Here is a 27,823-nt window from a genome sequence, read left to right on the forward strand (position 1 = left end):
TTCCTTTCCCTCCCAACAATTTATTCAGCATATTTAATGACAGTTAAGAGCATCATTGTATGATACAGATTTGTTCATAAAGATCCACAGGAGAGAAAAGAATGGGGGAGGTAAGCTTCTTTAAAAAGGCATTGGCTACATTTGTAAAATAATAAATTAGTGTAGATTTCCTGACACCATAAGCAAATTGTGTGAACAGTACCGTGGTCTTGAATGAGTTTCTTTTTTACAAATACAGCCAAAAGGAAAATTAATGTAAGGAGTGAGAGATGGGTTGTGCATTTACTTGGAAACCCATCCTTTTTTTTTTTTGTCCGTCTTGGTAGAAAGAGGCATAAAATACTTTAAGAACACAACTGTACATGAACCTCATGAAAAAAACTATGTTTCTATACATGTTTTCTAACGTTTCGAGGCAAGTAGGCTGGGATGCTACCGTGCCAACGGTCGGCATGACGATGACAACGCGCCTTGGACCGTTTGCCGAGCGCTGTCACAGTAATGGAAATCACACCATGCCCGGGAACGTGCTCCAACTGCACATCTCTGCCTCCGCTTACATTAGCTCTTCACAGCCTCCATGGCGTGTGGAACTCGGAGAAGGGGAGAGGAGTGCAGTGTGTCGTGTCAAAGTTCCTCATGTACTTCCGTGCCTGAAAAGGAAGAAAATATCGTTGCTGTCAGGCAGAAACCTCATATCGCTCCACATTTAAACTTTTAATGTTTTTCCATAAATTAATGCCCTCGACCAGCATACTAGTCACACAAAAGTTGTGAAAATAGCAGATCTACAAGCTCACAATGGAACACATTGTGAACTTGTAGATCAGCTATTTTCACCAAAAAAAAAAGTTATAATAAAAAAGGTTTTGTACAGGAAAAACTGATATGTAGACTTAACCCATTAAGACCTGAGGCCGCGTCTAAAAAAAATCAAAATCCTAACAATTTTTCGGAAAAAAAAAAAAGAAAAAAAAAAAAATCACGATTTTTCAAAAATAGCAGATATACAAGCTCATAGCGCGGCACCTGAATAGCCAAAGACATCTAAAGTGACACAGATGCGTTCCAGGTATCAATGGGTTAATAAACTATTGATACACACAACATGTAAATCGTTGCTGTTGGGTGGAAGCCTTGTATGTCCAAAACCGTTAATTTTCATTAAAAATATAAAAACCTGTTCCAATGTAATGATGAGATTCTTAGTCACAACCTATAATACTTTTCATTGGTTAAGCACTTTCAATCTGGCATCCCTATTTTGGCCATTTCATAGGCAAAATAAAATAGTGAAAATAGCTGATCACAAGCTCACCCTACTGCCACTCTATGAGCATGGCGTGGAATGACAAACACCTCACTGCAACTCTCAACATGATACTAAATGGACTGACAGACACCCTACTGGAATTTTCGTGTCCAGAGTTATAAGTGCAATAAGCATAAAAAAAAAATCCAGTCAGTGTCCTTGGGACACTACTGTGTGTGTGTGCGTGTGTGTGTGTGTGTGTGTGTGTGTGTGTGTGTGTGTGTGTGTGTGTGTATATATATATATATATATAATATACACACACACACACACAAACGTCACACTGCGCTCTATTGCACACTCTCCTTGTGTACCTAATAAAGAACCTAATAAATCCTACTGCCTGCACACACACGACAGTGATTGGCCTGATCACTGGCGACAACAAGAAAACCGTACTCTCATGTGCCTGTACAACACGTAACAATAAAATAAAAATAAAAACTAGAACATTGAAGGGCCACAGAGAGAGGTGCAGTTTTCCCATGTCACTTTGTTACAGGGGAAAGAGAGAGGGGAATATGGGAGAAAGATGAGAGTGGGTTGAAAGAAAAGTGCAAGGAGCTCTGATTGTATTAAGCTACGGTTCCATCCGTGCCATATGAACCACTCCCATGTCATCAGTGGGATTTGAATCAAGTGCAATTCAACAGGCACCGGCCAAGGGAAGGAAAAGCACGGCGTTTAGCCAGAATTGATGGCTCTCCTCTTGTTTGATGTTAAACGACTTCAATAAGGCAAGCTCTGCGAAAATATATTACACCAGTCAACCTGAGAGCACAGGTGAGCCGGTTGCCATGGCGACCGCAAAAATAAGTGTTCCTCGCCGGTAATGATCTCTGAAAAGCTGTGATTTCAGAGAGGCAGAAGGCAACGAGTACAGGAGGAAGATGAGGAGGAGGAGGAGGAGCAGGTGAGCCGCATTTAAAAACGGCAAAGTGGAGGGGTTAGAGGAGAAATCAAGCTTCATCTATTGGGTGAACAGATGGATGATGAATATGTAAAAAGCCTGCTTTTGGGCATATGAGGAAACAAACCCAACAATCTTTCCTTGCATCTAAAGTGCATCTCCTTTCATGTCCAAAACGACGGTAAGTCAATGTTATAAGCAATGCTGTGCTTCTCAAACCTTTTAATTTCGAGGACCCTGATAACTCAGAGAGTCCACAAATAGAACCAAAAGGACCCGTACACTCTCCAGAGTTACAGACCTGTAAGAATACCTTTGGAAACCCCCTCAAGGAACCCAGAGGGTCCCTGGACCCCACTTTTAGAACCACTGCAATAGTGTATGTCTTCATACCGCATGCACCAAACGCAGGGAAGAAAAGCATATAGTTGCAGTCTCCTCACATACACAGTATAAATAAATAAATAAATGAAATGGAAAGACAACAAAAAAGGGGGGCTGCCTTTTCCATTTCTGCGAAGATGAATGTTGCTGGTGAGATGAGATGAATTGCAGGAAAAGAGGATCATTAAAATGTCTCACCAAGAAAAGAGCCAACTGACGCCTTCCCTCTAATGTCATATCCTCACCTGGCAAAATGACACAGAGACAGACAGACAAAGAGAGACAGACAGACAGACAGACAAGTCACACCAAACACAGTGAGAAGAATTCTATATTTAGCTGTCGGTAGATGCTTCACAAACATGTTATGTGCGATTCTTAAGTGCGATTTATACTTTATCATTTATGCTCTGCTGTTTTCGGTGTGTGACACCAGTGCGAAATCACATATAAATCAAGGGTTAGATTCCACAATAAGTAAATCACTGAATATTATATTGCCATTATTTAAATGACAATATGCGCTGGCATATTGTCATTTAAAAATAAATGTGAGGAGGACATTAATAGAAGATGCAAAAAGATAAATTAAATAATTCTGTTCTCCAAACTCATGATTAAAGCATAAGCTCATTCATTTTGTTGTTGTCATAATGCACATTGGTTATGATAAAAAACACTTCATTAAGTGCGCATCTCAAACAAAAAACGAAACAAACAAAAAAAAGACTTTAATGGAGCCAATTATTTTCATGACATCATTTCCAGTCTTACCAACGCTCCATGGATAGTAGACGTCTCTGTCTGTCTGGTAGGACTGCAGGACAGACACACACCAGTCATCATCCACCTCATAGCTACTGTACACATACGCTGAAGACAGAAGAGAGACACAGTTATGGTTAGAGGGGCTTCGTTCTGTTGAATTGAGTACAAAGGACCCCAATGGAAACAAACCATAGTGCTTTCTTGGGTTTAAAATCCTCTAAACAGACCTTGTATTGAACTGTGCTTGTCTTTGCAATCTGTTAATAAAGTATTCAATCAATCAATATAATACTTAAAAATAAAAAAAGATACTGTATGAATCAAACGCAAAAACAAAGTCTAATTTATACTCCATTGCAAAGGTGTCGCTTGCAGAAAATAAGCGATTTTCAATCTGTATGGTATAGTATGTTAATACATTATATCGTTGCTGTCGAGCAGAAACCTCTCATCTCCAAATTTTAACTTTTTGTGTTTTTTCGTAAATGAACGTCCTACCGCATCACATTATTTGAATCCTGAAAAGTTAAGTAACAGTTTTGGACAGGTTTCTCCCCGACAGAGAAAATATATATGTTGAGAAAGGCCTACATGTCGAAACGCTTCCGTTTCTCTAGATTGACTGCTGCTGCTCTTTATTAAAGACTCATAAAACGTGTCAAGAGAGTGCACATAATTCCTTCACTGTATTCTTGTCAATAATCTGCACCCAGTTTAACCTTAAGAGACCACACTTCAAGGCTGCCCTTTGAGTTGAACGCACCTTTCCCTTGGAAGTGAATACATTATAACTAGCACATCAGCAGTGGCTGGCGGTGGTCTCCCAACTTTCCCATTGAGAAATGTGGGAGACCCTGGTGTCTGGTAGGACACTTACTGGTGGAAAATGTCGATAAAGTTATTTGAAGCAGAAGACACACCAGATTGGACACTAGATGCACCGGCATCTTTATTGTACGTCCAAAATCGCTGCAGTTCGGAGACAACAGACATAAAACTTAGGGATTGTAGCTTTAAAACCACTTAAGCCCTGTATACATCACTATGTCAAATAGCGAAAATAACAGATCTACATGCTTACAATGCGTTGTGAGCATGTAGATCTGTTATTTTCGCAAAATCTTCGCCAAAATGTTTTTTTTTGCTGAATGTCTGCATATTACCGTAAGCCCAGAAACGAGAGGCTAGGGTTCATGTGGTTAACATACACTGCACATATGTGGTGTTACTTCTTGTGTTTATGCAGGGTTCTCTATCATGATGTAGTTCTGTTCTCAAACTCTGCAATCTAAGCTCAGCTGAGCCTTTGATCATCATATTCACTTTCACTGTTCCTTCCTCTCCTCTTTTCCTTTGGCTGGTTCAGAGATGAGAGCTTTCTGTAGGCTTTCCTTTCATCTAACCCTCACATTCTAGTGTCATTTGTTTCTCGTCGTTACATATTTGTTTTTTTGTCGCTCTGTCACGTTCTAGCTTCCGTTTCATCATTTGCATAAATAAGCTGGCGTTGCACACATGTTACTCATCAAAAGGCGGAATATGACAACACAGAATATTAACACTTTTAGTGGGGAATTTACTGTACATGACAATGAGTCAGTGTTGTAAAGGTTCAGCACAGCTTAACCCATTGAGACCTGAAGCCGAACAGTTTTCTGAAAAACGTATGTTTCTATATCAGTGGTGGTCAAACTTTTTCATGTCAAGGACCCCCAAAATGATATGTATTTGGCCACGGACCCCCATCAAATTATTTTGTTCCAGGGACCCCCAGAAGCAAACATTTGAGTTAAAAATGTTCGCTTTAAAAATATATATATTCGATTTGCACACATTTTCACAAATTTTCAAAAATAGCAGATCTACAAGCTCGTAGCGCGGCACTCGGTGCCGCGCTATGAGCTTGTATATCTGCTATTTTTGAATAGCCCAAAGTGTAAAATAATGCTTTTTAGCTCAAATCTAAAAATGACACAGTTCCAGGTCTTAATGGGTTAAAGAGATTTTCCAAATTGCCCCACATGCATGGTGAGGAAGAATGAGATTATATTGTTATTATGGTTGTTTAGAGCCAACCTTTATATTTAACATTCACTTATAGTACTTATACTAATACATTATGATATGATATGATATTTTGTAGCTTGTAGAAGCCAAGATGTCTCTGCTAGGCCTGATAGCTATTGTTTTGGTGCAGCCTGTCTAGTATAATTATGGTCTGATCCCTGTGCTCGTTGGCAGATCTACCCTAACACCACCTGAGTGTTATTGTACTTCTCCCCATGATATCACCTAGAATATTGTCTCAATCTCCTCTTGCCTCATCAATTACTGATTGATCCAGAATTCCATGACAATGCGCACACGCACACACACACACACACACACACACACACACACACACACACACACACACATACCTTCTTCTATAGGGCTGGAAGCTCCAAGCCACTGTCTGACTGCTCTGATTCCTTCATCTGTCATCACCTTGGGGTACCTGGACAGCAAATTACATCATCAACCATTATACCCATTAGTGCACTGGTCTTCAACATAGGGTCTGGGGACTCCCACGGGTCATTGAGGAGTTACCAGGTGTTTCACTACCAATAATTTCCCCCAGGTAAATGATTGGTAGGAACCAAATGGAAGTCTGTAACTCAAAACATTTTGCCATAATAAATATGGACCCATTTTAGGATTTTACAGCATAGACTGCGGTCCCAGAGATTAAAAGAATAAATGATATCAAATGGGGGTCAGTGGCCTAATGTCAAACTGGTGGACATGACCTGGTTTTCGTGGACAGACCTGAACTGGAGCAGTTTAAGTAGGAGGTCATTTCCTCGGTTGGACATGATGTCTTCTGGACCTCTGCAAAAAGACAAAAGACAATATTTATATGATGTTATATTGCATGTGACCTACTCGGTTTTAAGGGTGAAATAGGACCCACATGCTTAAATGACACTGTGCCGTCAACATTCCGTCATCCTTTTTGCTTTTTCCTTTTTGATGCTGCTTTGATCCTCATCCTCAAATTAGGTTTTAGACTGTCAACTTTCTCATGTGTGACTTTGTTGTTGATCTCACACACATAATCAGGCGGCCTCGAGGGGGCAGGCCTGCCCATCCAAGAATTTGGCCCTCCCAGGGGAAATCAACATCATTATTGTTATCTCATATACTGTGTGTGTGTGTGCGTGTGCGTGTGTGATATATACTAGGACGGCACCGGGCTACTTGGGGCCATGCATGTCGGGAACGAGTTGTTCCATTTCTATTGACTATACGGCACAAATGTTATGTGAAGCTAATCAATGAAATTGCCGGTTTAGGTTGGGAATGCATGCCTCACCCAGTTACGCGATACCCCTAGTACCCATTGTCGTAGCACCCGTTGTACCTGTCTGTCTATCTGTGTTCCTTTTTGTCTATAAATGGAGATCTCTCAATTTGTCTGCCTGCGTGCGTCCCTACAGATGACAAGACACATGATGCACACGCGCACATATGCAAAGATGTTGCACATTCAGAATAGGATTTGTTTTATCTTGTTTTTGTAAAGCACTTTGTAAACTTGTATTGAAAAGCACTATACAAACAGAGCAAATAGAAGGCATAAAGAAAAGGCGTAAAAGGAGATAAGTACCAATAAAAGAGAGGCAAGAAGATAAAATAAACCCTATGAAAAGGCCTTGACATGAAAGTACATTTTCAGAATTGATTTCAAAGAAGACACTGTGTTTGCTGCTAGCCTAGAGCCTCAGGCAGGGAGGGGGTTCCAAAGCTTCCAAATCGCCCCTGGTAATTTGTTTAGGAACAATATTACAGAACAGAATATTTATCTCCAGTATGATCGATCCCCTGATGGTTGCTAATCACGGAGGGTTTCACTGTGCTTCCGTGAAAAAAAAAAGTGTCATCACGACCTCCCGTTCACTTGTTATACCCAGACACAGGATCCGAGATACAGAATATTTCCCAAATACTTTAACCAGAAGTGAATGGAACAGTAAATCTTTGGATTGCGTTATCTCCTGGTTCTGTGTGAAAAATACGGAGATCTCCGTCAATGGCAGTGAACGGGTGGATTTTAAATGACGGACAGCCTGTTTTAGAAAACCCCTGGCAGTGAATGTCTTAAGTTGGAATGTACATAAGATTGAGACACATTTGCTACAAAGGTTCAAACTCTAACGTGCCTATTCTGGGGTGAACATTTGGTGAAATAGCAGATCTACAAGCTTGTACAGTAGGTTGCTTATTTTCAGCAAAGAGATTTGGTGTAGAGGGCAAAATGGAGGGGTCCAACTATAGATTGTTTGAGGATTTATTTTAAATATAAACACACACGCATACATTTTTTGGTAATAACCTTTTTGTGCGAAATGATGAATAAATATGATATATCGTTGTATCGCATTGCAGTACTGCAGTGCCTTTGATGTGGTTCGATGGCTGAGCACTTAGGAGAGTGAGTGCAATTGTAAACTGATTGCTTCAATCAAAGCCGTGGATCCAAAGGATCCCCAATGTTTCTGGATGTTTCCCAAGTGAAACCGTTGTGGAGTCAGAATGAACTGCGGGCCGTGATTTTACTCTGCAGGCAAATTAAGGACTCCTCTCCTCCAGATGGGGGAAATGGACGATTAAACATCTTGTCAACCAATTCTAAAAGCCACTTGAGGTGATGCCAAGTGTGCCGACAGCAATTAAACATGCATTAACGTCTGGGGCGAGCATTGCACTCTTATGTGAGAGAATTCATTCTCAACACACTCAAAGAACAATCTCACTGACCACCAGTGCAGCTACATTGACTCAAGGCCCATTGATCCAGCTGGAGTTTGGAAGAACCTAAATTCAGCGATGAGTGGAAGGACCTGATACTACGTAAGACTGTGGTCCTCAAACCTTATTGTGCCAGTGACCCCCTTATCCAATACCCAGGGCCCCCCACACCCAATTAAAATGCAGGGCAAGTTTCTGCTCTGAAAATGTATGTTTATTCATTATTCTGTGTAGTTTATATATATTATATTATATAATTTTGAAAACATCTCATTCGATGCCAAATAACAGATCTTCTATTAAGCTGGACTCTTAGAATATTGATTCAAACAGTCAGAATTCTAGTCGTTAGAATATGATTGGAATATCATTAGCCGACTTCCCAGGGAGCAAAAGAAAAAAGCCTCAGATTACTGGAAGTAGAATTGTAATACAGCCTTAAAATAGGCAAACAATTGCTACAATCATAAATTGAAAATTCGAACTCCAATTACGTCTAGTCATTGATCACAAACAACCTTCAAAAGGCGATAATTTGGATAATTTGGAACAGGGACCAAAGAATAAGCATTCTTATTATTAATGGTTCCATTGTAAAATACAGAAGAGCATTATGGACTGTGCTCAAATGAGCTGTGGCATTCAAATCCATGTTTAGACAAATTGCATGTTAAAATCACCCCCAAGGTTATTATCCAATTTTGCCATTTTACAGTATACACATTACACACAGACATTCTGAATCCATTGCATTTTGTCCACAAACTATTGAAAATAGTGCTTTTTGCCGGGCACTGCGACTGGCAGGGATAATGGATAATATGAATGAGCAACCTTGTGGCTGCTGAATGAGGAACAAAAGAAAAATATTTCCATAATGCAGCCTGAAAAAATCTGCTGCTGTTATGGTGAAATTGGTGACTTCCCGTTCCCAAATGATATAACTCCCATGGTGCAGAGAAAATCTAACAAAGAGCGATGCGTCCAACAACAGTTCAAAAGCTGTTAGTTCCGATCACTCAACTTCATGAAGTTTGAGAATGCTTGTCGAACTACAGTTGTGAGAGACAGTAGAACTTGTGACTAACATTAGACTATAACTCTTCTGGGAAACACACCTCAGGCCTAGTAGCCATCCCAGACATGCTTCCACCTGTACAAAGCTCCAACTTTAGTCATTTAGCTTTAGCTCTCTGGCTGATGGTTTATTTTAACTAGAAATGTATTAACAATAAGAAAGTAGGGGTGCTCCTTGTGGGCATGAGAATCTGTGTTAGATTCCAATCCCCCCCATGTTATCCCCCTGTTCTTTGTTGTTACGTTTTGTTTGTCCAAGACCAAGGACCACAATAGAATGTTTTTTATCCATGACGTGTTATTTTCTGTCAAAAGCATGTACAGTATAGGGCATACTTTTCTTTTAACATGTCTAAATAAATCATCATCATCATTGTCTTATATGTCTCTCCTTTCTCTCTGCTCTGTCTCGCTACAGATTTAATTCCAGTGGAAAACTTTATCTCTATGGACGACTTGTTTCATATGCTAAACTGTAATTGTGAATGTATTTGTGTCCGCCTTGGGACATTGATCCATATATTTTGTGAATTGCAGAAATCTGTCTCTTCCAAATTGTTTTCAAACTCATTGGTGTGCAACGTCTTTAGCATATTACTTCACTTGTTTTGATTTGGAGTGTGATGCTATTTGCATAATAGGCTAGTCAATGGAGATGCAACTGTGTTTAAGACATCTAGTTTTTCTGACATTAACGTTACAGTAGATATACATAAGATCATTAATATGGCCTTTACAAAGCCTAAATGTGTCCGTTTTTCCTTTCTTCATTATTATTTTCTCTATAAATTAAGGCTTTATGCAACAAATATTCTGTGTATTGTAAGATGCTGGTATATTACTGTGCACACACAGGAGATCTTATTGTTGAGCAAGTAGAGAAGAAGTTGTGGATGGGTCGTATGTGCTAATGTTGTCTTAATTGTATACTAGTAGCTTCGAACAGCTGCCTGACTATTCGTCCTTGTTGTGTAGGCAGTCTGTTGTAGCACACATTCACTTGTTTTAATGTGCTCCCACTACAAGTACTTATTTTTAAACATAGAGTAGGCCTAGTACTTAAATCAGAACCCATCTAACTCCATGAAAGGCAATGTGAATAAACAACGTTCAATGCATGTTTCAATTTATTTTCTTTTAATCTTGTGTACTGTGTTGTTTATTTACCTTTCATCTCATTTTCCTTCCATTGTATTTTGATGTGTGATCTACCGTTTTCTTATCCATGTCTCATTCCTTACTACTGCTACGCTTCTTCCTCTTGGGGATTAAAAAAAGATATCTTCTCACTGCACCTTTATTACTGTGAGAGCACAACTAAAAGGTTGGGTTCTTTTTTTTTAAAGCAGAGAGGGGAAATCACCCAGCTGTAGAACTGTAGATTATAGGTTAACCCATTAAAACCAGGAAAGAATCTGTGACATTTTGAGCTAAAATGCATTATTTTATACTTTGGATATTGAAAAATAGCAGATATACAGTACAAGCTCATAGCGCATCACTTCGTGCCGCCCTATGAGCTTGTAGATCTGCTATTTTTGAAAAAACGTGAAAATGTGTGCAAATCTTTGAATATATATATTTTTTAAAGCAAACATTTCTAACTCAAATCTTTGCTTCCCTGGAACTAAATATTTTGAGATGGGGTCGGCGGCCAAATGCATATACCTGTGGGGGTCCTTGACATGAAAAAGTTTTGAGGGCCACTGATATAGCAACATACTGTACATTTTTCAGAAAACTGTTAGGATTTAGAAGACATTTTTTGAATCGGCCTCAGGTCTTATTGGGTTAAGATGCATTCTCTTCCTCTCAGCCTTACTGCTGTCAGTCAGCCCTAAAAGCCCCAACACAACAAACTGACTTGTCCTGACACCTGACTATTACAGACTACGCTGGGAGAAGCCAGCTGACAATCAGTTCATGGCGCCTTTTCTGCACCTGTGTGAGAGGAAATAAATCTACCAGACTGGGCATGAATACATGAATGAATAACATTATACCATTAGGTTATGCTCCTCGCAAAAAAACACGACTGACTCTGTAAATTAATGCATCTCTGAGTTGTTGAACGCACCCCTGCAGTGAGCAGGGTTTTATAAGTATGTTTTGTTCTTCTGCAACGTTGACATTCAGTTTAAAAATGATCCGTCCGTTTGACCGAAATGACTGCATAAAATAATTGTGCCTGTGGAGTGACAGTGTTTCTCTCTCTCTCACTCTCTGCCTCACACTTTCTCTGGGTATGCTGTGCTGTGAAAATTCACATCTGACCCAGATAAATATATGGGCACAAAAAAAACTTGCTATAGGAAATATACTGTATCAACCATTACACACAAAAAAAAGTCTGCCATGATATGATCAATCGTTGAGTCGTTCTTTTGCCAGAAGTGAGTGCCTCTGTGAAGTCTGTGTGTGTGTGTGTGCGTGTGTGTCTCTCTCTCTCTCTCTCTCTCTCTCTCTCTGTAGCTCTTTGCATAGGGTGGGATGGCTTCCACCCCCCTAGTCCGCCCCCCTCTCTCTCTTAACAACATGTTCCACCAGTAATTCAACATTTTTATCAGGTGACTGACCCATGCAGATGCCTCACTACCACCGACAGCACAGTACACACACTACCACCCATTTTCGGCCGCAGACGCTAATCAACGGCCAGACATTGGCTTGGTGTGTTACATCCAGAACCACAAATGGACTCCCACTATTCTTTACAAAAAAATGTTGTTGGGCTATTATGTCATGAATGCCAGACATTCCAAACGGAGAAAGAGACCACAAAGGACATCGTGTTCATCCACAACGTTTTGTGCGCATTTGTATGCATTTGTGTCCTCGTTTTAAAATGGTCGAATGAAGAAAAAAAAGAAAGAATGTAGGTAGAGAGAAACTTACGTGGTTGTGATGATCTCATCTTTGGTTCTCCTGATCAACAATACCGGTCCCTGGTATCTGTGAACAGGACCAGGAAGTTGGGAGGTCAGGTGATAGACATTCAATGGTTTGTGTAATATCCAATGGTTTTATTGGATCGAATGTGTGTGTATGTTGTTGTCTGTAGGGTTTTGGCTAATGATAGCTTTAGGCATCATTGATCATAATGTTGACTGTCATTTTTGATTACTGAAAAATATTTCATACATTTTTGCATCTTACATCAACACATACAAATGTTCAAGTATTACAGTAAATGTAAAATGTAATGATTAGATGTTTCAATATTGCTGATATTGTAAATAACTGTAATTGTGGAAACTAATATAACATTTATATTGTGATCATGCAATTACACACATGATGATTTGTGTGTACACCGTCACTCACTTGCAGAGCTGCTCAGCGTTGTTTAGGTTCATATACTGTCTGACTGTGTGCTGCACCAACGGCCCTGACAAAAAACACACAAAAGTCAACTAATTGTACATTTCTGAAGAAAGAAGAAAACCCCAAAGCTCCCCCACAGTGACCCATAGTGACTCACTCCAGCTGTCAGGCATGACCTTGAGGGCCAGAGGAAGCAGGTCGTCAAAGGAGGCGTCCAACACCAAGGAGCGGATCTCTGGGTACGACATTGCTGCCCAGCTGGCTGAGACAGGGAACAGGAGGACACAGAGGACGAAGGACACGATGGGACACAAAGGGGTTTAAGGGGACAGACGGATGGGATGTGGATGGTGGGGCAAGACAAAGTTTAGCTTTGGTTAAAGGCTTTACACACTTAAATATGCAATAACCCTGAGGTAACTTAACCCTGGGTTATAAATATAATAGCCCTGGGTTAACTTTAAACCCTGCTTGCTATAGCTGTGGGTTATCTTTAAGCCTGGGATAACTCTAACCCTTGAAGGGGTGTCTGCAGGGTCACCAGTCCAATTAGGGTCCGGGTTCTTAAAAAAAAAAACGTTTTTTTTTTTACCCGTGAAGAGCTCTAGTCCTGGGTAGGGATGTTTAACTATTTAAACGGTTTTGCCATTAACCTTGAAAAATTAACCGTAGAGGCTTCTTTTAAAAAAAGAAAAAAGAAAACATCTTTTCTATGGTTCAAAAGAAATGTTGAACTGGAAATATTACTTGGTAATACAGTTTAAGAGCCTTTCAGACAGAGGTCCTGCATTTTTTGCATTTCTTATTTTGTATGTATTATTCGGCTACTGTATTATCTGAGGGTTGAAAGGCAGCAACTGTTAAGAAAAAGCCATTCAAAAAGTTTTGTGGAGAAAATCTAATAAAACCTTTTTTACAAACGCAAACCATTTACAAATGCTCAAGTGATTTTACACAGCATAGTGTTGTACGCGTAATAACCATGAAACTTATTTTTCAAAATTATCTGTAATAGTCAATTTTTATCACACTTCACTCAAGTTTTATTTAACCATGGGTTAACAATTTCACGCTACTGTTCTCAGCACTGTGAACCATGATTTCGTACTGTATGCAGAACCGTGTATTGTATATTTAAAAGTGTCAACTAAATTCAATCAATGAATCAATCAGCAAGGTTTATTAACCTAGGTTTAAAAACAGTGCTAACCCTCCATCAAAAAAGCTAGCTTGATTAGCCTGAGGGTTAAATATGGGATTAAGAAAGGGATTAGCCTGGGGCTAAGTGTATTGCGTGAAAAAAGTTCACTTCCACACCACTGTGAAGGAACATTAACAATGTGATAAATACCGTGCACAATGCACAGATGAGCCATAAAAACACAGAAAGATGAGCAAGTCTGAGCTAATTTTTAATTTAAAACCAATTGTACAATTGAGAAAAAAAAACACCAGAGGGCTTTATTTTTTATAATAAAAATAAGTGTGTAAATATGAGAAGAAAAAATAATAAATAAATAAAATACACCAGAGGGCTCATTAAAACATTAAAACATACCACCTCAAAAAACAAACAGATGAAAAGTTGAGATGCGAAGCAACAGCACTGGTGTGTGTGTGTGTACCTGTGAAGCCTCCTATGGACCAGGCATACACCACGATGTCACTGAGCTGGTAGCCCAGTTTGTGCACCGCGAACTGGATCACTACGTCCATCGCATTGGCCTCATTCTGAGGGAACGGCACTCCCTGTGGGAAGACAAGAGTAAAGACACTGTACTGACATGTGGAGCTGCACTGGTGGAAAATTACCATCTTTTGTGTTATTATTCATGCTCAGTCACCTTGATAGCCCACTAGACTAGACGACATACGTCGCCTATTCTCATACATTCAGTCTGTTCGCAAATCTGTACCAGCTATTATGGACACTTAGGCCATGAGAAACATTGACATTTTTATAATTCAAGACACAGTATTATCGTTTATCGAACATGGCGAGATGCATTAGTGAATAGATTGGCAAACTATATAAAGCACTTCTTTGTGCGAGACCACTTTCGTCACCCAGACAGTCATACATCTCGGCTCCATTAAATTACTTGAACTGGCTGACTGTCTCTCTGCCTCATCTCCGAACAAATCCGTTTGCCGTTCTTGGGGGTTTTAACTGTTGCTGTCCACCCCACATGGCCCATAAGAATCCCAAATAATACAGTGCACAGTGAAGCATGCACTACCGCATGAAAGCATTTTTAGGCCTTCTTATGCAAAGCACCATGTAATGAGTGCAACAGTGGGAATAAGCTCAAGATCCTATACACTTCTGTCGTTTCAAACAACCAGTGGTTGTGACAACCAGAGTTGGTGACAATTTTACTGTGATCCATGATTGAGAATGTAAGGGCAAAGTGCAAAGAGAAGAAACAGGAGGCCTGAAAAGAAGAGAGGCTGAGAGTATTGCTGTTCCACCACATGGATAATATCAGCTGCAGAGCTACACTGCAATTCTTGTGCAATGCCGTCTAGCTCAGCGCAACAGTACTAGTATTTCTACACCATGTCTCTGACTTTTAAACTGACCTACTTACTGTACTCACGCTAGAGAGTTGGGGGCAGCAGGGCACAGAATCTTTACAACCTGGGATAATGTTTAATGATAGCCCCCCAGAAAAGGTTCAGTAGTTAAAAAACCCCTGAGACCCCTAACTCTTGCTGGGACAGAATCAAACCCCACCAGTACATTGTGCAGCTTCCATGTCCCATCTGCAATTGTCTATCTCAATACAAGGAATTAAAAAGGGGACTGGGCACTCTTCTTAAACCCAGCAGCAGTGGTAGGCAACATGGCCAGAAGCGACATTACAAAGTCTGTACCAGTTGTGCTATAAACACGCCCCCTTCTGTGGCCAATGCGGAAGTGCCTCTGCCTACAACAACTGCGGGCTATTTCTTTAGCCCGTATAGTTTTGGACCGCGACGGAGGCGCGTCGTCTCAAGCGAACTTGAGCCACAAGCGAAGTTCGCTTGGGCCGACTCAGCGCCGTTCGAGTTATTTACCGATAGGGACAGAATAGTAAATCATGTTTTGGTGAGAGCGTTTGCCCCAACTGCCACTCAAAGTGGCTACTTGCCAATCACAGCGCGTCCTTGCACAAGCGTATTGGCCAATCATGCACAAGTGGTATAGATATTGCGATGACGTGGGCCAGAACTAGCCTACCAGCGATAATATCTGGCCTGAAATTTGTTTTGTAAATAATTTACAATATCTGACTGATAGACATGGACTACAATGTCAAAATAGAGAATCGACTACCCCGCCTGAAGAATGCTCATTATACTCTTATATCTAATTTATGTTGAGAATGAATGACAGGCACATCACAAATCAAGCCGTGGGGTGAAATGTGTCGCTGAACACCTCCTAGTGGAATCAATAGATAGGATGTGGCTTTGCATTGATGAAAACAGGTAGGATTAACAAATAGTGCTCTTTCCATTCTCCTTTAAATGCGGTTTTAACCGTCAACATTTGACTTTAGACTTTTGCATTAAAATGTTCTCATCATGCCAATACACAGTTTCTCTCTCCGTAGGTAAGAAGAGACCTTGAGCTTTTGTTTACCACAAAAAGAAGTATGACTAAACACATTATATGTCCTCTAAGTTCCACATTCAAGAATGTGGCCTTCACAACATTATTACACAAGCATTTCTATCTGTATGTCACATGCTGGTGTGGTGAGAACCCAAATGCAGCAGCAAGGCAGGAGGTGATAAAACCCAAGATTGGGCGTTTAAATATGTATTTAGTATTTCAATGTTAACAGGTGACACAAGTAACTAAGACAATAACTCTCAAACATAAATTAACACATGCAACATAAGACAAGGACCCAACAAGGACTAACTGTGGAACAAAAGTGATACATACAACAGGGGTTGACACTAACGGTTGCCCGACTGCCTGTGGCAAGTAAATAAAACATTCGGGCAGGTGGAGTTTGCCTTCAGGTTGCCTGACGGGCAAGTTCGTTTTAGTGGGGAGTTCAACACAAGATGTCTGTGGAATTTAAAAAGGAATTTAAAAAGTCATACTGTATACAGTGGGGCAAAAAAGTATTTAGTCAGCCACCATTGTGCAAGTTCTCCCACTTAAAAAGATGAGAGAGGCCTGTAATTTTCATCATAGTTATACCTCAACTATGAGAGACAAAATGAGGGGGAAAAATCCAGAAAATCACATTGTCTGATTTTTAAAGAATTTATTTGCAAATTATAAGGAAAATAAGTATTTGGTCAATAACAAAAGTTAATCTCAATACTTTGTTATATACCCTTTGTTGGCAATGACAGAGGTCAAACGTTTTCTGTAAGTCTTCACAAGGTTACCACACACTGTTGCTGGTATGTTGGCCCATTCCTCCATGCAAGATCTCACCCCGTGGGGTCAAATTTTTTTATTTTTTTTTAAGAACGTGAGCAAAATTCCCAGAACCACACGGGGGGAACCTAGTGAATGACCTGCAGAGAGCTGGGACCAAAGTAACAAAGGCTACCATCAGTAACACACTACGCCGCCAGGGACTTAAATCCTGTAGCGCCAGACGTGTCCCCCTGCTTAAGCCAGTACATGTCCAGGCCCGTCGGAGGTTTGCTAGAGAGCATTTGGATGATCCAGAAGAGGATTGGGAGAATGTCATGGTCAGATGAAACCAAAATAGAACTTTTTGGTAGAAACTCAACTTCTCGTGTTTGGAGGAGAAAGAACGCTGAGTTGCAACCAAAGAACACCATACCTACTGTGAAGCATGGGGGTGGAAACATAATGCTTTGGGGCTGTTTTTCTGCAAAGGGACCAGGACGACTGATCCGTGTAAAGGGAATAATGAATGGGGCCATGTATCGTGAGATTTTGAGTGAAAACCTCCTTCCATCAGCAAGGGCATTGAAGATGAAACGTGGCTGGGTCTTTCAGCATGACAATGATCCCAAACACACCGCCCGGGCAACGAAGGAGTGGCTTCGTAAGAAGCATTTCAAGGTCCTGGAGTGGCCTAGCCAGTCTCCAGATCTCAACCCCATAGAAAATCTTTGGAGGGAGTTGAAAGTCTGTGTTGCCCAGCGGCAGCCCCGAAACATCACTGCTCTAGAGGAGATCTGCATGGAGGAATGGGCCAACATACGAGCAACAGTGTGTGGTAACCTTGTAAAGACTTACAGAAAACGTTTTACCTCTGTCATTGCCAACAAAGGGTATATAACAAAGTATTGAGATGAACTTTTGTTATTGACCAAATACTTATTTTCCTTATAATTTGCAAATAAATTCTTTAAAAATCAGACAATGTGATTTTCTGGATTGTTTTTCCTCATTTTGTCTCTCATAGTTGAGGTATAACTATGATGAAAATTACAGGCCTCTCTCATCTTTTTAAGTGGGAGAACTTGCACAATGGTGGCTGACTAAATACTTTTTTGCCCCACTGTAGCTATTGAGAAATTTGACATCAATATTGATGTATGTCCACATCTCACAGCCGCAGAATTCGCAAGTAAAGTAAAAAAGACGTGTTAAAATGAACGGTAATTCAAATTTTACCTATCACAATTTACTTTTCAGGCAAGTGGGCATGACCTTTGGGCAAGTAGAACATGACCTGCACTTGCCCGACGGGCATGTGCCTCTTAGACCTTAGTGTCAACCCCTGCATACATATAGGCTGATGACAAAGGAGATACAGCTGAGGCAGACAGGAACATAGAAATAAGAACACTATACACTAAGAACACATAATACGAAGAATTACAAAACCTAGACAAGACAATGAATGAAGCACAATGTCACACAAAGTCTCAACCGTGACAGTCTGTAACATTTGATTAAACATTTGAAGGCGATAAAATAGCCATTGATTTTGTTCTGGCCTGCCATCTAATGGCTTAGAAAACAACTGGCCCAGGGCCAAACGTACTCGTCGACCCCTGCCCTATAGTATATACTGTACTTAGTGGTATGACAAGTTAGTTGTGCCATTTGTCGTACCACCAAGTATATCTGCTATTTTTACTCTTTTACTTTTTGATAATTGTGACCTTTCTTTGGAGATTTTCACCATAGATATAATAATAGACACCTAGAAAAGTGTGCTCCTCGGAGCACAGGTCTCCGCCAGGCCAGGTTGCCTACCCAGGGCCCGCAAACTTTGGTCATAGCCATCTAGATCACATGACCCCAGAGATAATGTGTACCGATTTGTGTGAGTTTTGGACAAAATCTGTAGGAGTAGTAGCAAAAAGTGTGTTGGCAGAAAATGTAATCACGCACAAACAGGACCTATAAGATGCGTCAAGATCCATGGAATCCAGGGCTAAAACAAATGTTGATTGTACGACCTACGGTTCAAGAGTTATAGGCCAAATGTTGTTCCGCAACCATGAGGAGATTTAAAAAAATTGGGATGGAGATTCTTCCTTGGCTTAGTGGGAATGTGCGTGCAAAGTTCCCAGCAATCAGGGCGCTGCATTCATGATGTGTGGAATTTTGTGCAAAACGGCCACCCCCACTAACTTTGGAAGCCAATCGGAATGGAATATGAAAAATGTGTATTGAGGCATTTTGTTCAAATGTTCCTGCAAACTTTGGAAGCCAATCTTAGCCAATCAGGATGAAATATGAAAAATCGTACAGATCCGTCTTGATCACGTCACGATAGAGATAATGTGTATCGATTTGCGTGATGTTTGGACAAAATCTGCCTCCTGGTGGCACTATAAAAGGCAGATGTGAAAAGTTTGGGGCAGAGGTTCTGCTCTGGCCTCCAGGGAGTGTGCGTGCAGTTTCGCGCCAATCGGTCCAACAGTGCCGGAGATTAGCTGCTCACAAACGGACAGACACACACACAGACAAAAATGCTGCTTACCGTACTGCCTGCAAAACCCGGGTGGTTCCATCCCAGCACAGAGTAACCACCTGTAAGACACAGAATTATGTGGCACGTTTAAAATACTACACATCTCCATTTTTATCCATTTTTTTGTATCAAAAACTTCAAAATAATGAATGACACCACCCTTAAAAATGCCTTTCATTTCAGCAATGCTTTTATAAGAGTACTAGAGGTTTGGGCCGATAAGCAGCCTACGTCGCACCGCCGATCCGACAACAGGCACTTGAAAACAGGCACACTGGATTTCCATATATGGACAAATCGGTCGGACAGGCGATAACCTGTTGGGTTAATTTGTTATCAAGACTCCAAATCAAAGTATGCGAGTAATTCCCACGTTTCCTCACCTTCCAATGGTGTGTTCATGCAGCCAACCTCGTAGAAGCCTGCATTCCCCTCACAACAGATCACCTAGAGCAAGGTCAAGGGAGGTCAAGGTAAACTATTGTACATGAGGGTACTTTAACCCATTAAGACCTGGAACTGTGTCATTTTTAGATTTGAGCTAAAAAGCATTATTTTACACTTTGGGCTATTTTTGAAAAATCGTGAAATTGTGTGCAAATCTTTGAATAGATATATTTTTAAAACGAAAATTTTTAACTCAAATCTTTGCTTCTGGGGGGTCCCTGGAACAAAATATTTTGACGGGGGTCCGCGGCCAAATACATATAATTTTGGGGGTCCTTGACATGAAAAAGTTTGAGCAACACTGATACAGAAACATAGGTTTTTGAGAATACTGTTGAGATTTAGGAGACATGTAGAATCGGCTTCAGGTCTCAATGGGTTAAATTAAAAATTAAATTTTCACACTTCTAGGGCATATCCCTGGTCACAATGGAGATATAACTAACAATGAATAACTATGAATAATCATGAATCATTTTATTTTATTCACCTGTGTGATTCCCATAGCTCAAACTGTTCCACCACATGCAGCTGATTATCATTATGGAGACACTACAGGGCTGCTGCTACTCTGTTTCTAAATCTGATTCATGATGACGGCCAGACAGTGCATTACATTACAATTGACTTCACGTTACATTTTGTTAACAAATATTGTTACGGCAAAATAGAATACAGGCAGGAGGAAGAGCCCGCAAAAAGTGATCGCTGTCCATGGTGCTGAACCATTCACCAATCAGTGAGTGTAGATCAACGTGGATATTTTAATGTCCAGTGCAGGAAGGTTACAATAGTGAAAGTGTGTGTGGTTCTTTCTGATTCTCTCATGTAAAAAAAGTTTAATTTATCCCTGATAAAGTGCAACCGAACCTGTATTACTTGGTGCTGAACATGCACAGGTCAATGCGCTCCCGTCCTGCTTGCCATAACTCATCTAGCTTGTCAAGCCCACACTTACATTACATTTTGAATCATAACCATTCACTAACTGACGAGTCACCACAAAACATAATTAACATAAGGAATTAGCGATCGGACTTTAATGATAACAGAGATGTTTGAATACAATAAATCTGTTAGAATTACGTGCGTGATCTTGAGACCAGGGAGACATGCTGTGCACATACTGTATAAACATAACACAGTTTGGCTCTGTGGCCCACAATACATGTTGCTTATATAACCCATCTGTCCTATTTATATAATTGGTCCTGCAAGTCAGGACCAATTTCTTCTATACAAAACACAAAATTATTAGTTGTGTAAAGTCACACAGACAGACCCACATGTGCGAATGCATGACCTCCTAATGGAGATAATGCTTTATCCATAGCTTCATCAGAGTGCGGAGTTGACTCGGTTATTAGTCATAAAAATAGAACAGCGGTGTGGATATTTACCAGAGTCTGTCCGTTCTCTCCCCCGTCTCTCCTCCGATCAACAAACATGGTGTCAATCTCATTTCCATCACAGGCGACAAGTTTGTTCCTCTGGCCGTCAAACTGCAACAAACAGGGGGAAGGAAGAAAAAACAAAACACGCAGGTGAGGATGTTCCAACATTTATCAAAGGAGGTGTAGGTGTTGTGCGCGCGCGCATGCGAGCGCCTCATATTGATTTGGTTATCTCGCGTCTCTTTTGTGTGAACATGAAAACAGGAACACCTTTTGAATCCGTTTGTCTGATGCGACACTTTTTAATAAGCCCTGTGTATACATACACAGTATATGTATTTATTTGTCACTTGTACAATACTTGCTCTTTGTTTCATATTTATGTGGCTTCCTTGTCATTATGCTATCACTGTGGTCGGTCGTCCTCACCTCCTCTATTAGTCGAGCCTGGCCTTGCTGAAGCATATTCCTCATAGCTTTCTGCAGTAAGCCTACAGATCCTGGGTACAGCATCCTCCGCCCAAATGAGTGGGCGATGAGAAAACTTGAGACAGAGAGAGAGAGAGAGAGAGAGAGAGAGAGAGAGAGAGAAATGTGAGAGAACACATCACTGCAGTGCTTTAGCAAAAATATAGACGGGACGAGAGGACAGGGGTCAAAACTAAAACCCAACACTAGATACTGAATTATACAATAGCTAAACACCAAAGCAACTATATTGCTGATAGTACAGTACATACAAGTGATACTGAAAGCATTGTTCTTGCAGCTGTATGATGAATAGCAATGGTCGATCTACAAGCTCACAATTTGTTGTGAACTTGTAGATCTGCTATATTCAGTATTGTTTCAACATTCAGAAAATGTAGATTTTTTTTAAAATGTTCACTAATACTGCCCAACGCTAGGTTGAGAGTGGTTAACACATTGCCTGCCAATAACGCATATATGCGTTCTTTAGAATCCATCACTTGCCTGCCAATAACGCATATATGCGTTTTTAGGGGGAAAAAAAAGAAAAAGAAATTGACCCAAAGACCAAGGAGATATGATTTTTGGAAGATCTAGACTCCTATCCACTTCCTTGTTAACTTAAAACTTAAAAATTCTGTATCTCGGCTCCTGAGTACTTTTTTAATTTCAATTAAAAATCTCTGGCAGAAAACCTGAAATAATTCTGGCAGTCAATCGGTTAAGAAGACATAATGTACAGTTTCCTGGCATGGCTTAGTTATGGTGAGTGACCAGACGTCCCGGTTTGGCCAGGATTGTCCCGGTATCAAGCTGGGTGTCCAAAGTCCCGAGAAATATCTCTAAAACACAAACGTGTCTCTATTTTCAACATTCACTACGAAATTGTCGTTTTTCAGCAGTTAAAATAATAACACTTTATTTTTCATCACGTTCTGTTCTGTTGAAAGGTGTGATCACTAGGTGTCTAAAATAATTGTTGAAAACGCCAGTTGAAAAAAAAGTGAAAGTTGTCAAAAGCAAAAATAGCTATTTTTGGAAAAAGATTAAATGATTAACGTTAACGGTTTAGTTTTTTTTAAATATGGTCACAGATATAAAATGGGTGACCATTATGCCAATATAGATATGCCATTTTGAGCCAGTAAGGAAATTCTATCTTGGATGCGAGTGGTTTCTTCCAGGACAACAATGCCTCCTTCTGCAGGACATGCCTGGTCCTTACTCATGCATTGAGTCTGTTAATCTATATTCCATAATGGAACAGGTTAACAGATCATGTGCACTGGAAGATACACGCATATACTGTATTGTTGTATGTATCCGGTAAATGCACAATTATCTCACAATGATGTGTGTTTTTTGTGTGTGTTGTGTAGAAGGTGTGTACCCGATGATGTGGCAGGGCAGAGTGCGGACGGAGCTGAGAACAGTGTCTGCTGTTCCTCTCGTTCTGGGCTCCGGTTTGAGCAGGGAGACCCCTGCCTTGGACGACTTCCTGTCTCACACACACACACGGTCAGTCATATAAAGCCATGAGACATACAGTACATAGCCCATACCACGTGTGTACTGTGTACCATTTACATCATAATGATATAAATGGCTGTAGAGCAGAAACCTAGTATGTCCATATTTCAAACATGTTTTATGTTTTTTTGTTTCGTTTTGTACATAAATGCCCTACCGGTCGTACAAGAGTGTGTCACATTCTGGCAGAAGTTCACAACCCATCGCCTCACGCTGTGAGCTTGTAGGTCTGATATATGTTTTAACAGTTTAAATGTGAAAGTGAAAGCGGTTAATTCTGCCTGTGGGTTTTATTTTATACTGTAAATATTGTAAATATATATATAAGAGCTTGTGATTAATTAACTACTTTGCATCCATCGGAACACATGTTCTTTTTCCATTTCCTGAAAAGTAATGGTTTTGTACAATACATACAAGGTTCCCACCCAACAGTGACGATACGTGTAGCTCAGTGGTTGGTTAGTATGAAAATATTTTTGAGGTTTTGACGTTCAATTCCCACCAGGGCAACAGGAGACAACTAAATGTATGCCCTGCTGGCACTGCACAGTAGGATGGGTAAACCCATTCACTACATTTAATACTAGGGATGTCACCATTACAAAATTTAAGTTGAATATTAATTGTCATACAAATAATTGCGATTAATTATTTAATTGTGTTTTTGGCATTGAACATTGGAACATGAGTAAAAATTACATTTGTTTGCCTATTAGGCTTCGTAATCAGAAATGGCACAGGGCAGATATGACAAATAACGTAAATGTAAAAATAGCAGTAATAGTAGTAAAAAATAGCAGAAATAGCTGATCTACAAGCTTGTAGATCAGCTATTTCTGGAAAATGTTTGAAAATGTATTAACATTTTTCAACATAGAAACGATTATGCAAAATAATTGCAATTATCTCATAATTGCGATTATCTCATTTAATTGCGATTAGGCGATTATGTAATAATTGCTACAGGCCTATTTAATACATTTATCTTAAGTGCCTTACATACCAGGAGGAATGGGTTATTTTTATATGGATGACCCCAGTGGGATTACAAGCACTATCCCTGCAATGTTTTACACATTTATTATATATATACAGTATATCCACAGGACCAATATGGTTCACCACTAGCCATGCTCTATAATAGCTATGAGCACTTGGGCTGCACGATGCATGGTATTTTTTATTATTCTTGCGATATGAAATTCCACAATAAACGCATTGGAAAGGCTTGCAATATCAGAATGGCAGCCTGAGACTACTGAAGCCATAACGTTCAGCAGAGGAATAAAGCTTTCTAATAAACATGACAGACAGATGTTCTTCCACTTTGGGCCATGCACAAAGAATAAGTGTCAGATTTTCAGCAATATACACATATATCACATGCACTGCTGTTGCTTTTCCTTATAGAATGTAGCCAGTTGGTCTCAATAGATCAATAGATCATACGGACACAAAAAACCAAGAACGCACTAATACATGCAGCCTTTTAAAAACAAAACACTTACGGATTGCTGACTTCTGTCCAGCTGAAGTCAGTGGGCCAGTGAGAGAAGTCAAAATCGTAGCACCGCAGTTTTTTCTAGAGAGAGAAAACAGTCAAATCAGGAAAAGACCACCTGCTCAATAGGGCTGACACAATGTACGGTACTTTTACTTAACGATTAATTGTCATACAAATAATTGTGATTAACGATTTTTGGCATTGAACATTGGCAATTGTAAATACAAAATACATTACTTAAATATACCAAGAAATGACTGACATATTTAATAAAGTAATGCTTAAAAATGCGTTGGTTAGTTTGAATGTGAGCCAACAAATAAGAGATTTGTTGGAATTTATGTACTTAGACCCTTTAGTCTATACATTGCGTTGCGATGCATTGTGAGCCTGTAGTGCTGCCATTTTCGGCAAACGTTCTTAAGTGCTTAACAAGGGTAGCAGTGTTTTGACTAGACCTGTTCCTATGAACACAGTTGTGTCGTCATGGAAACTCTGACCTTCTGCGCGCACCACTCACCTTGTTGCTAGGTATGTTATTATTCCTGTTCTCCTCCAGAATAGAGAGGAACTGAAGATACTCAGAGTTCTTCCATCTCCCCCAGCCTGGGGCAGAGGGAGAGAAAGAAAGCGAGTGAGGGAGAGAGAGAGATATATAGAGCAGTGATAGAGAGGACATACAGTAAGTGGAAGAATGAGAGAGACTGCGAAATACATTCAGCTCACTGCAGAGAGTCTCAAGGGTGCACTTAGTATGCTTATTGGGTGTGGACCTTGTGCGTCTGCTCCAATGTTAATGAAATCCCATTGGTATGCAGCAGCAGATGCACCATACAAGTACATGTTGATATGTAAAAATGAGTTCAATTAGGCATAGTCACAGCGGACACTGGTAGAGTCTCACCTCTGAGGCAGGCCACCCCTAGCAGGCATACCAGCACCGTCCCCACATATTGACCGACTGGAACCAACTTACTGCTGCAGATGTATCCTGGGAAATTAACAGCATAATAGTGACAAAGTTGATAAACAGAGATATCCAAGTATTTAGATTTATTGTATTTTTGTGCCACTATCTCACATCCAAGCGGTTTCATTGGCGAGCAGCAAATAGACAGCATCCACACAATTTCACACAGTAGTGAAAATATTCTCTTTCGCTCAGAGCCTTGTTAATCGGCACCAGTATGCACAGTCTGACTACTACCTTCCTTGCATGTCAAGTTGTCAACAACAACAACAGCAGCCAATTTATACACAGAGATAACCCCAGGCAATTAATTTAGATCCATTCACCGTAATAATGCTACAGTATGAGCCATCTGATTATAATTTCATATAAATAAAATCACTTGTGGGATAGCAGCAACCCCCAGGGGACAGACTGCAGCCATTCGTTTTACTTTTACTCATTAATGCATGGGGCTTGTAAAAATTATAATTGATGAGAGGTTGATGAGGTGAGAAGAAAACAAAACAATTGCAGTGTTTGTCAGACACTTCTGATAAACGTCAGAGTTTTAAGTTAATTGCTCAAGTACACCTCTCCTCTAAACACCTTGTTTGAAATTGAAACACTGTAGAGCTTTGTAAGATGGACTCAGTCATATGCATGCCCGCCCACACACACACACACACACACACACACACACACACACACACACACACACACACACACACACACACACACACACACACACACACACACACACACACACACACACACACACAATACCTTTCCTATAGAGATAGCAGAGGAGGAGAGGAGAACTGTAGTAGGAAATAGACCACAGTGCAGAAGCCTAAATGGATGAAATACAAACACACCCATTACTTGACAGAATTCTTTTTACTTCATAAAATGACCAGAGGTTATGTCAATCACGCTCAATACTGACCCAACCAATGATGCTGTCAGTGTGTCTTTCCAGAGCCTTGGCTTGGTAGTTCCATCCCTAATAAACAAAAAGGTAATCACTGTGAACTTTAGCTGGGCAGATAAATTATGTTTCATATAGTTAGACAGCAGCACATACAGGAAGAGTGGGACCTCAACATTGTGGGCACCTCATTGGCTGTTTTTTTTCTAAAATGTAAAAAGAAAAAGAAAGTCTTTTGAAAATGGTCTAAAGTAATGTAAAGTATACATGATTTGAACATGTACAGGACATTATTATCAGACCTACATGTAAATGTACCCTCTACCCTGCAACTTCTTATTTATGACCATATCCACCAGTTTTGCAGCAAATTATTTGTAGCTAAATTGCAGAAATATTAGGCCTCAAATGTTCAAGCATGTTATAATCATTTATACTTTACATTACGTTTTCACATTACTTCAGACAGTTTTCCTTTTTTTTTTATGTAAACAAAATAGCCAAGAATGTTCAGGTGCCCACTTTTCCTGTTATCCTGCAACCAACGCTGTGTAATATTGGCGTGTCCAGCATGTAACGTTCTTGGATAGGATTAGTCAGCCAGTGCAAAGTAGATTTGAATTACATCTCGATTAATCTCGATTAATTGATTTTTTTGGCTAGTGACGCAACTGAGGGCAAGAATTGATCCAGCTAATCTAGCTACATGTATTTATGTATGTGTAAAAGCTCATGTGGAAGCAAAAATCTACATACATCTACATAAATTAACATAAACAACCATTTATTTTTGCACATCGTCTCGAGTCTACATTCATTGACAGCAACGATACAATAATAATAACAACACAGTTGACAGAGACACTTCCGGGCCGCAGCGTTAGCAACAATGCTGCTAACTGCTCTGTTTCTGTACATATCAAGCCAGTTTGCTCATAGTCCATGAAGAGCCCGGTATTAAAGTCTTCCCTACCCTCCTCCCCGTCCTGCCGTCGGCTCTGTTCTGCTCCGCTGAGGCTGAGCGGTGAATTCTGTTTAAATGAGGCCCGAAAAGACAACGAAGAAACATCCAGCCGGCCATTCTTCCATTGAGCGGTGACTACGGAAG

At 40.2% G+C, this 27,823-nt stretch overlaps 1 protein-coding gene across 1 annotated transcript; it reads right to left on the reverse strand.

Moving 5' to 3' along the window:
• On the reverse strand, positions 1-27,823 carry abhd16a (abhydrolase domain containing 16A, phospholipase). Its single transcript, XM_084053577.1, has 20 exons — positions 27,689-27,823; positions 26,734-26,790; positions 26,571-26,637; positions 25,740-25,826; positions 25,356-25,441; positions 24,840-24,913; positions 23,189-23,296; positions 21,757-21,871; positions 21,334-21,435; positions 19,870-19,933; positions 19,496-19,545; positions 14,195-14,318; positions 12,727-12,831; positions 12,570-12,633; positions 12,141-12,197; positions 6,186-6,248; positions 5,795-5,871; positions 3,381-3,479; positions 2,805-2,851; positions 1-653 (listed from the first exon to the last, which is right to left on the reverse strand). The coding sequence occupies exons 1-20, from the start codon at positions 27,794-27,796 to the stop codon at positions 570-572; spliced, it is 1,638 nt and encodes a 545-aa protein (XP_083909703.1). The 5' UTR covers positions 27,797-27,823; the 3' UTR covers positions 1-569.

The sequence above is a fragment of the Gymnoscopelus microlampas genome, assembly GCF_963454915.1.
Source record: "Gymnoscopelus microlampas genome assembly, chromosome: 3".
Lineage (NCBI taxonomy): Eukaryota > Metazoa > Chordata > Actinopteri > Myctophiformes > Myctophidae > Gymnoscopelus > Gymnoscopelus microlampas.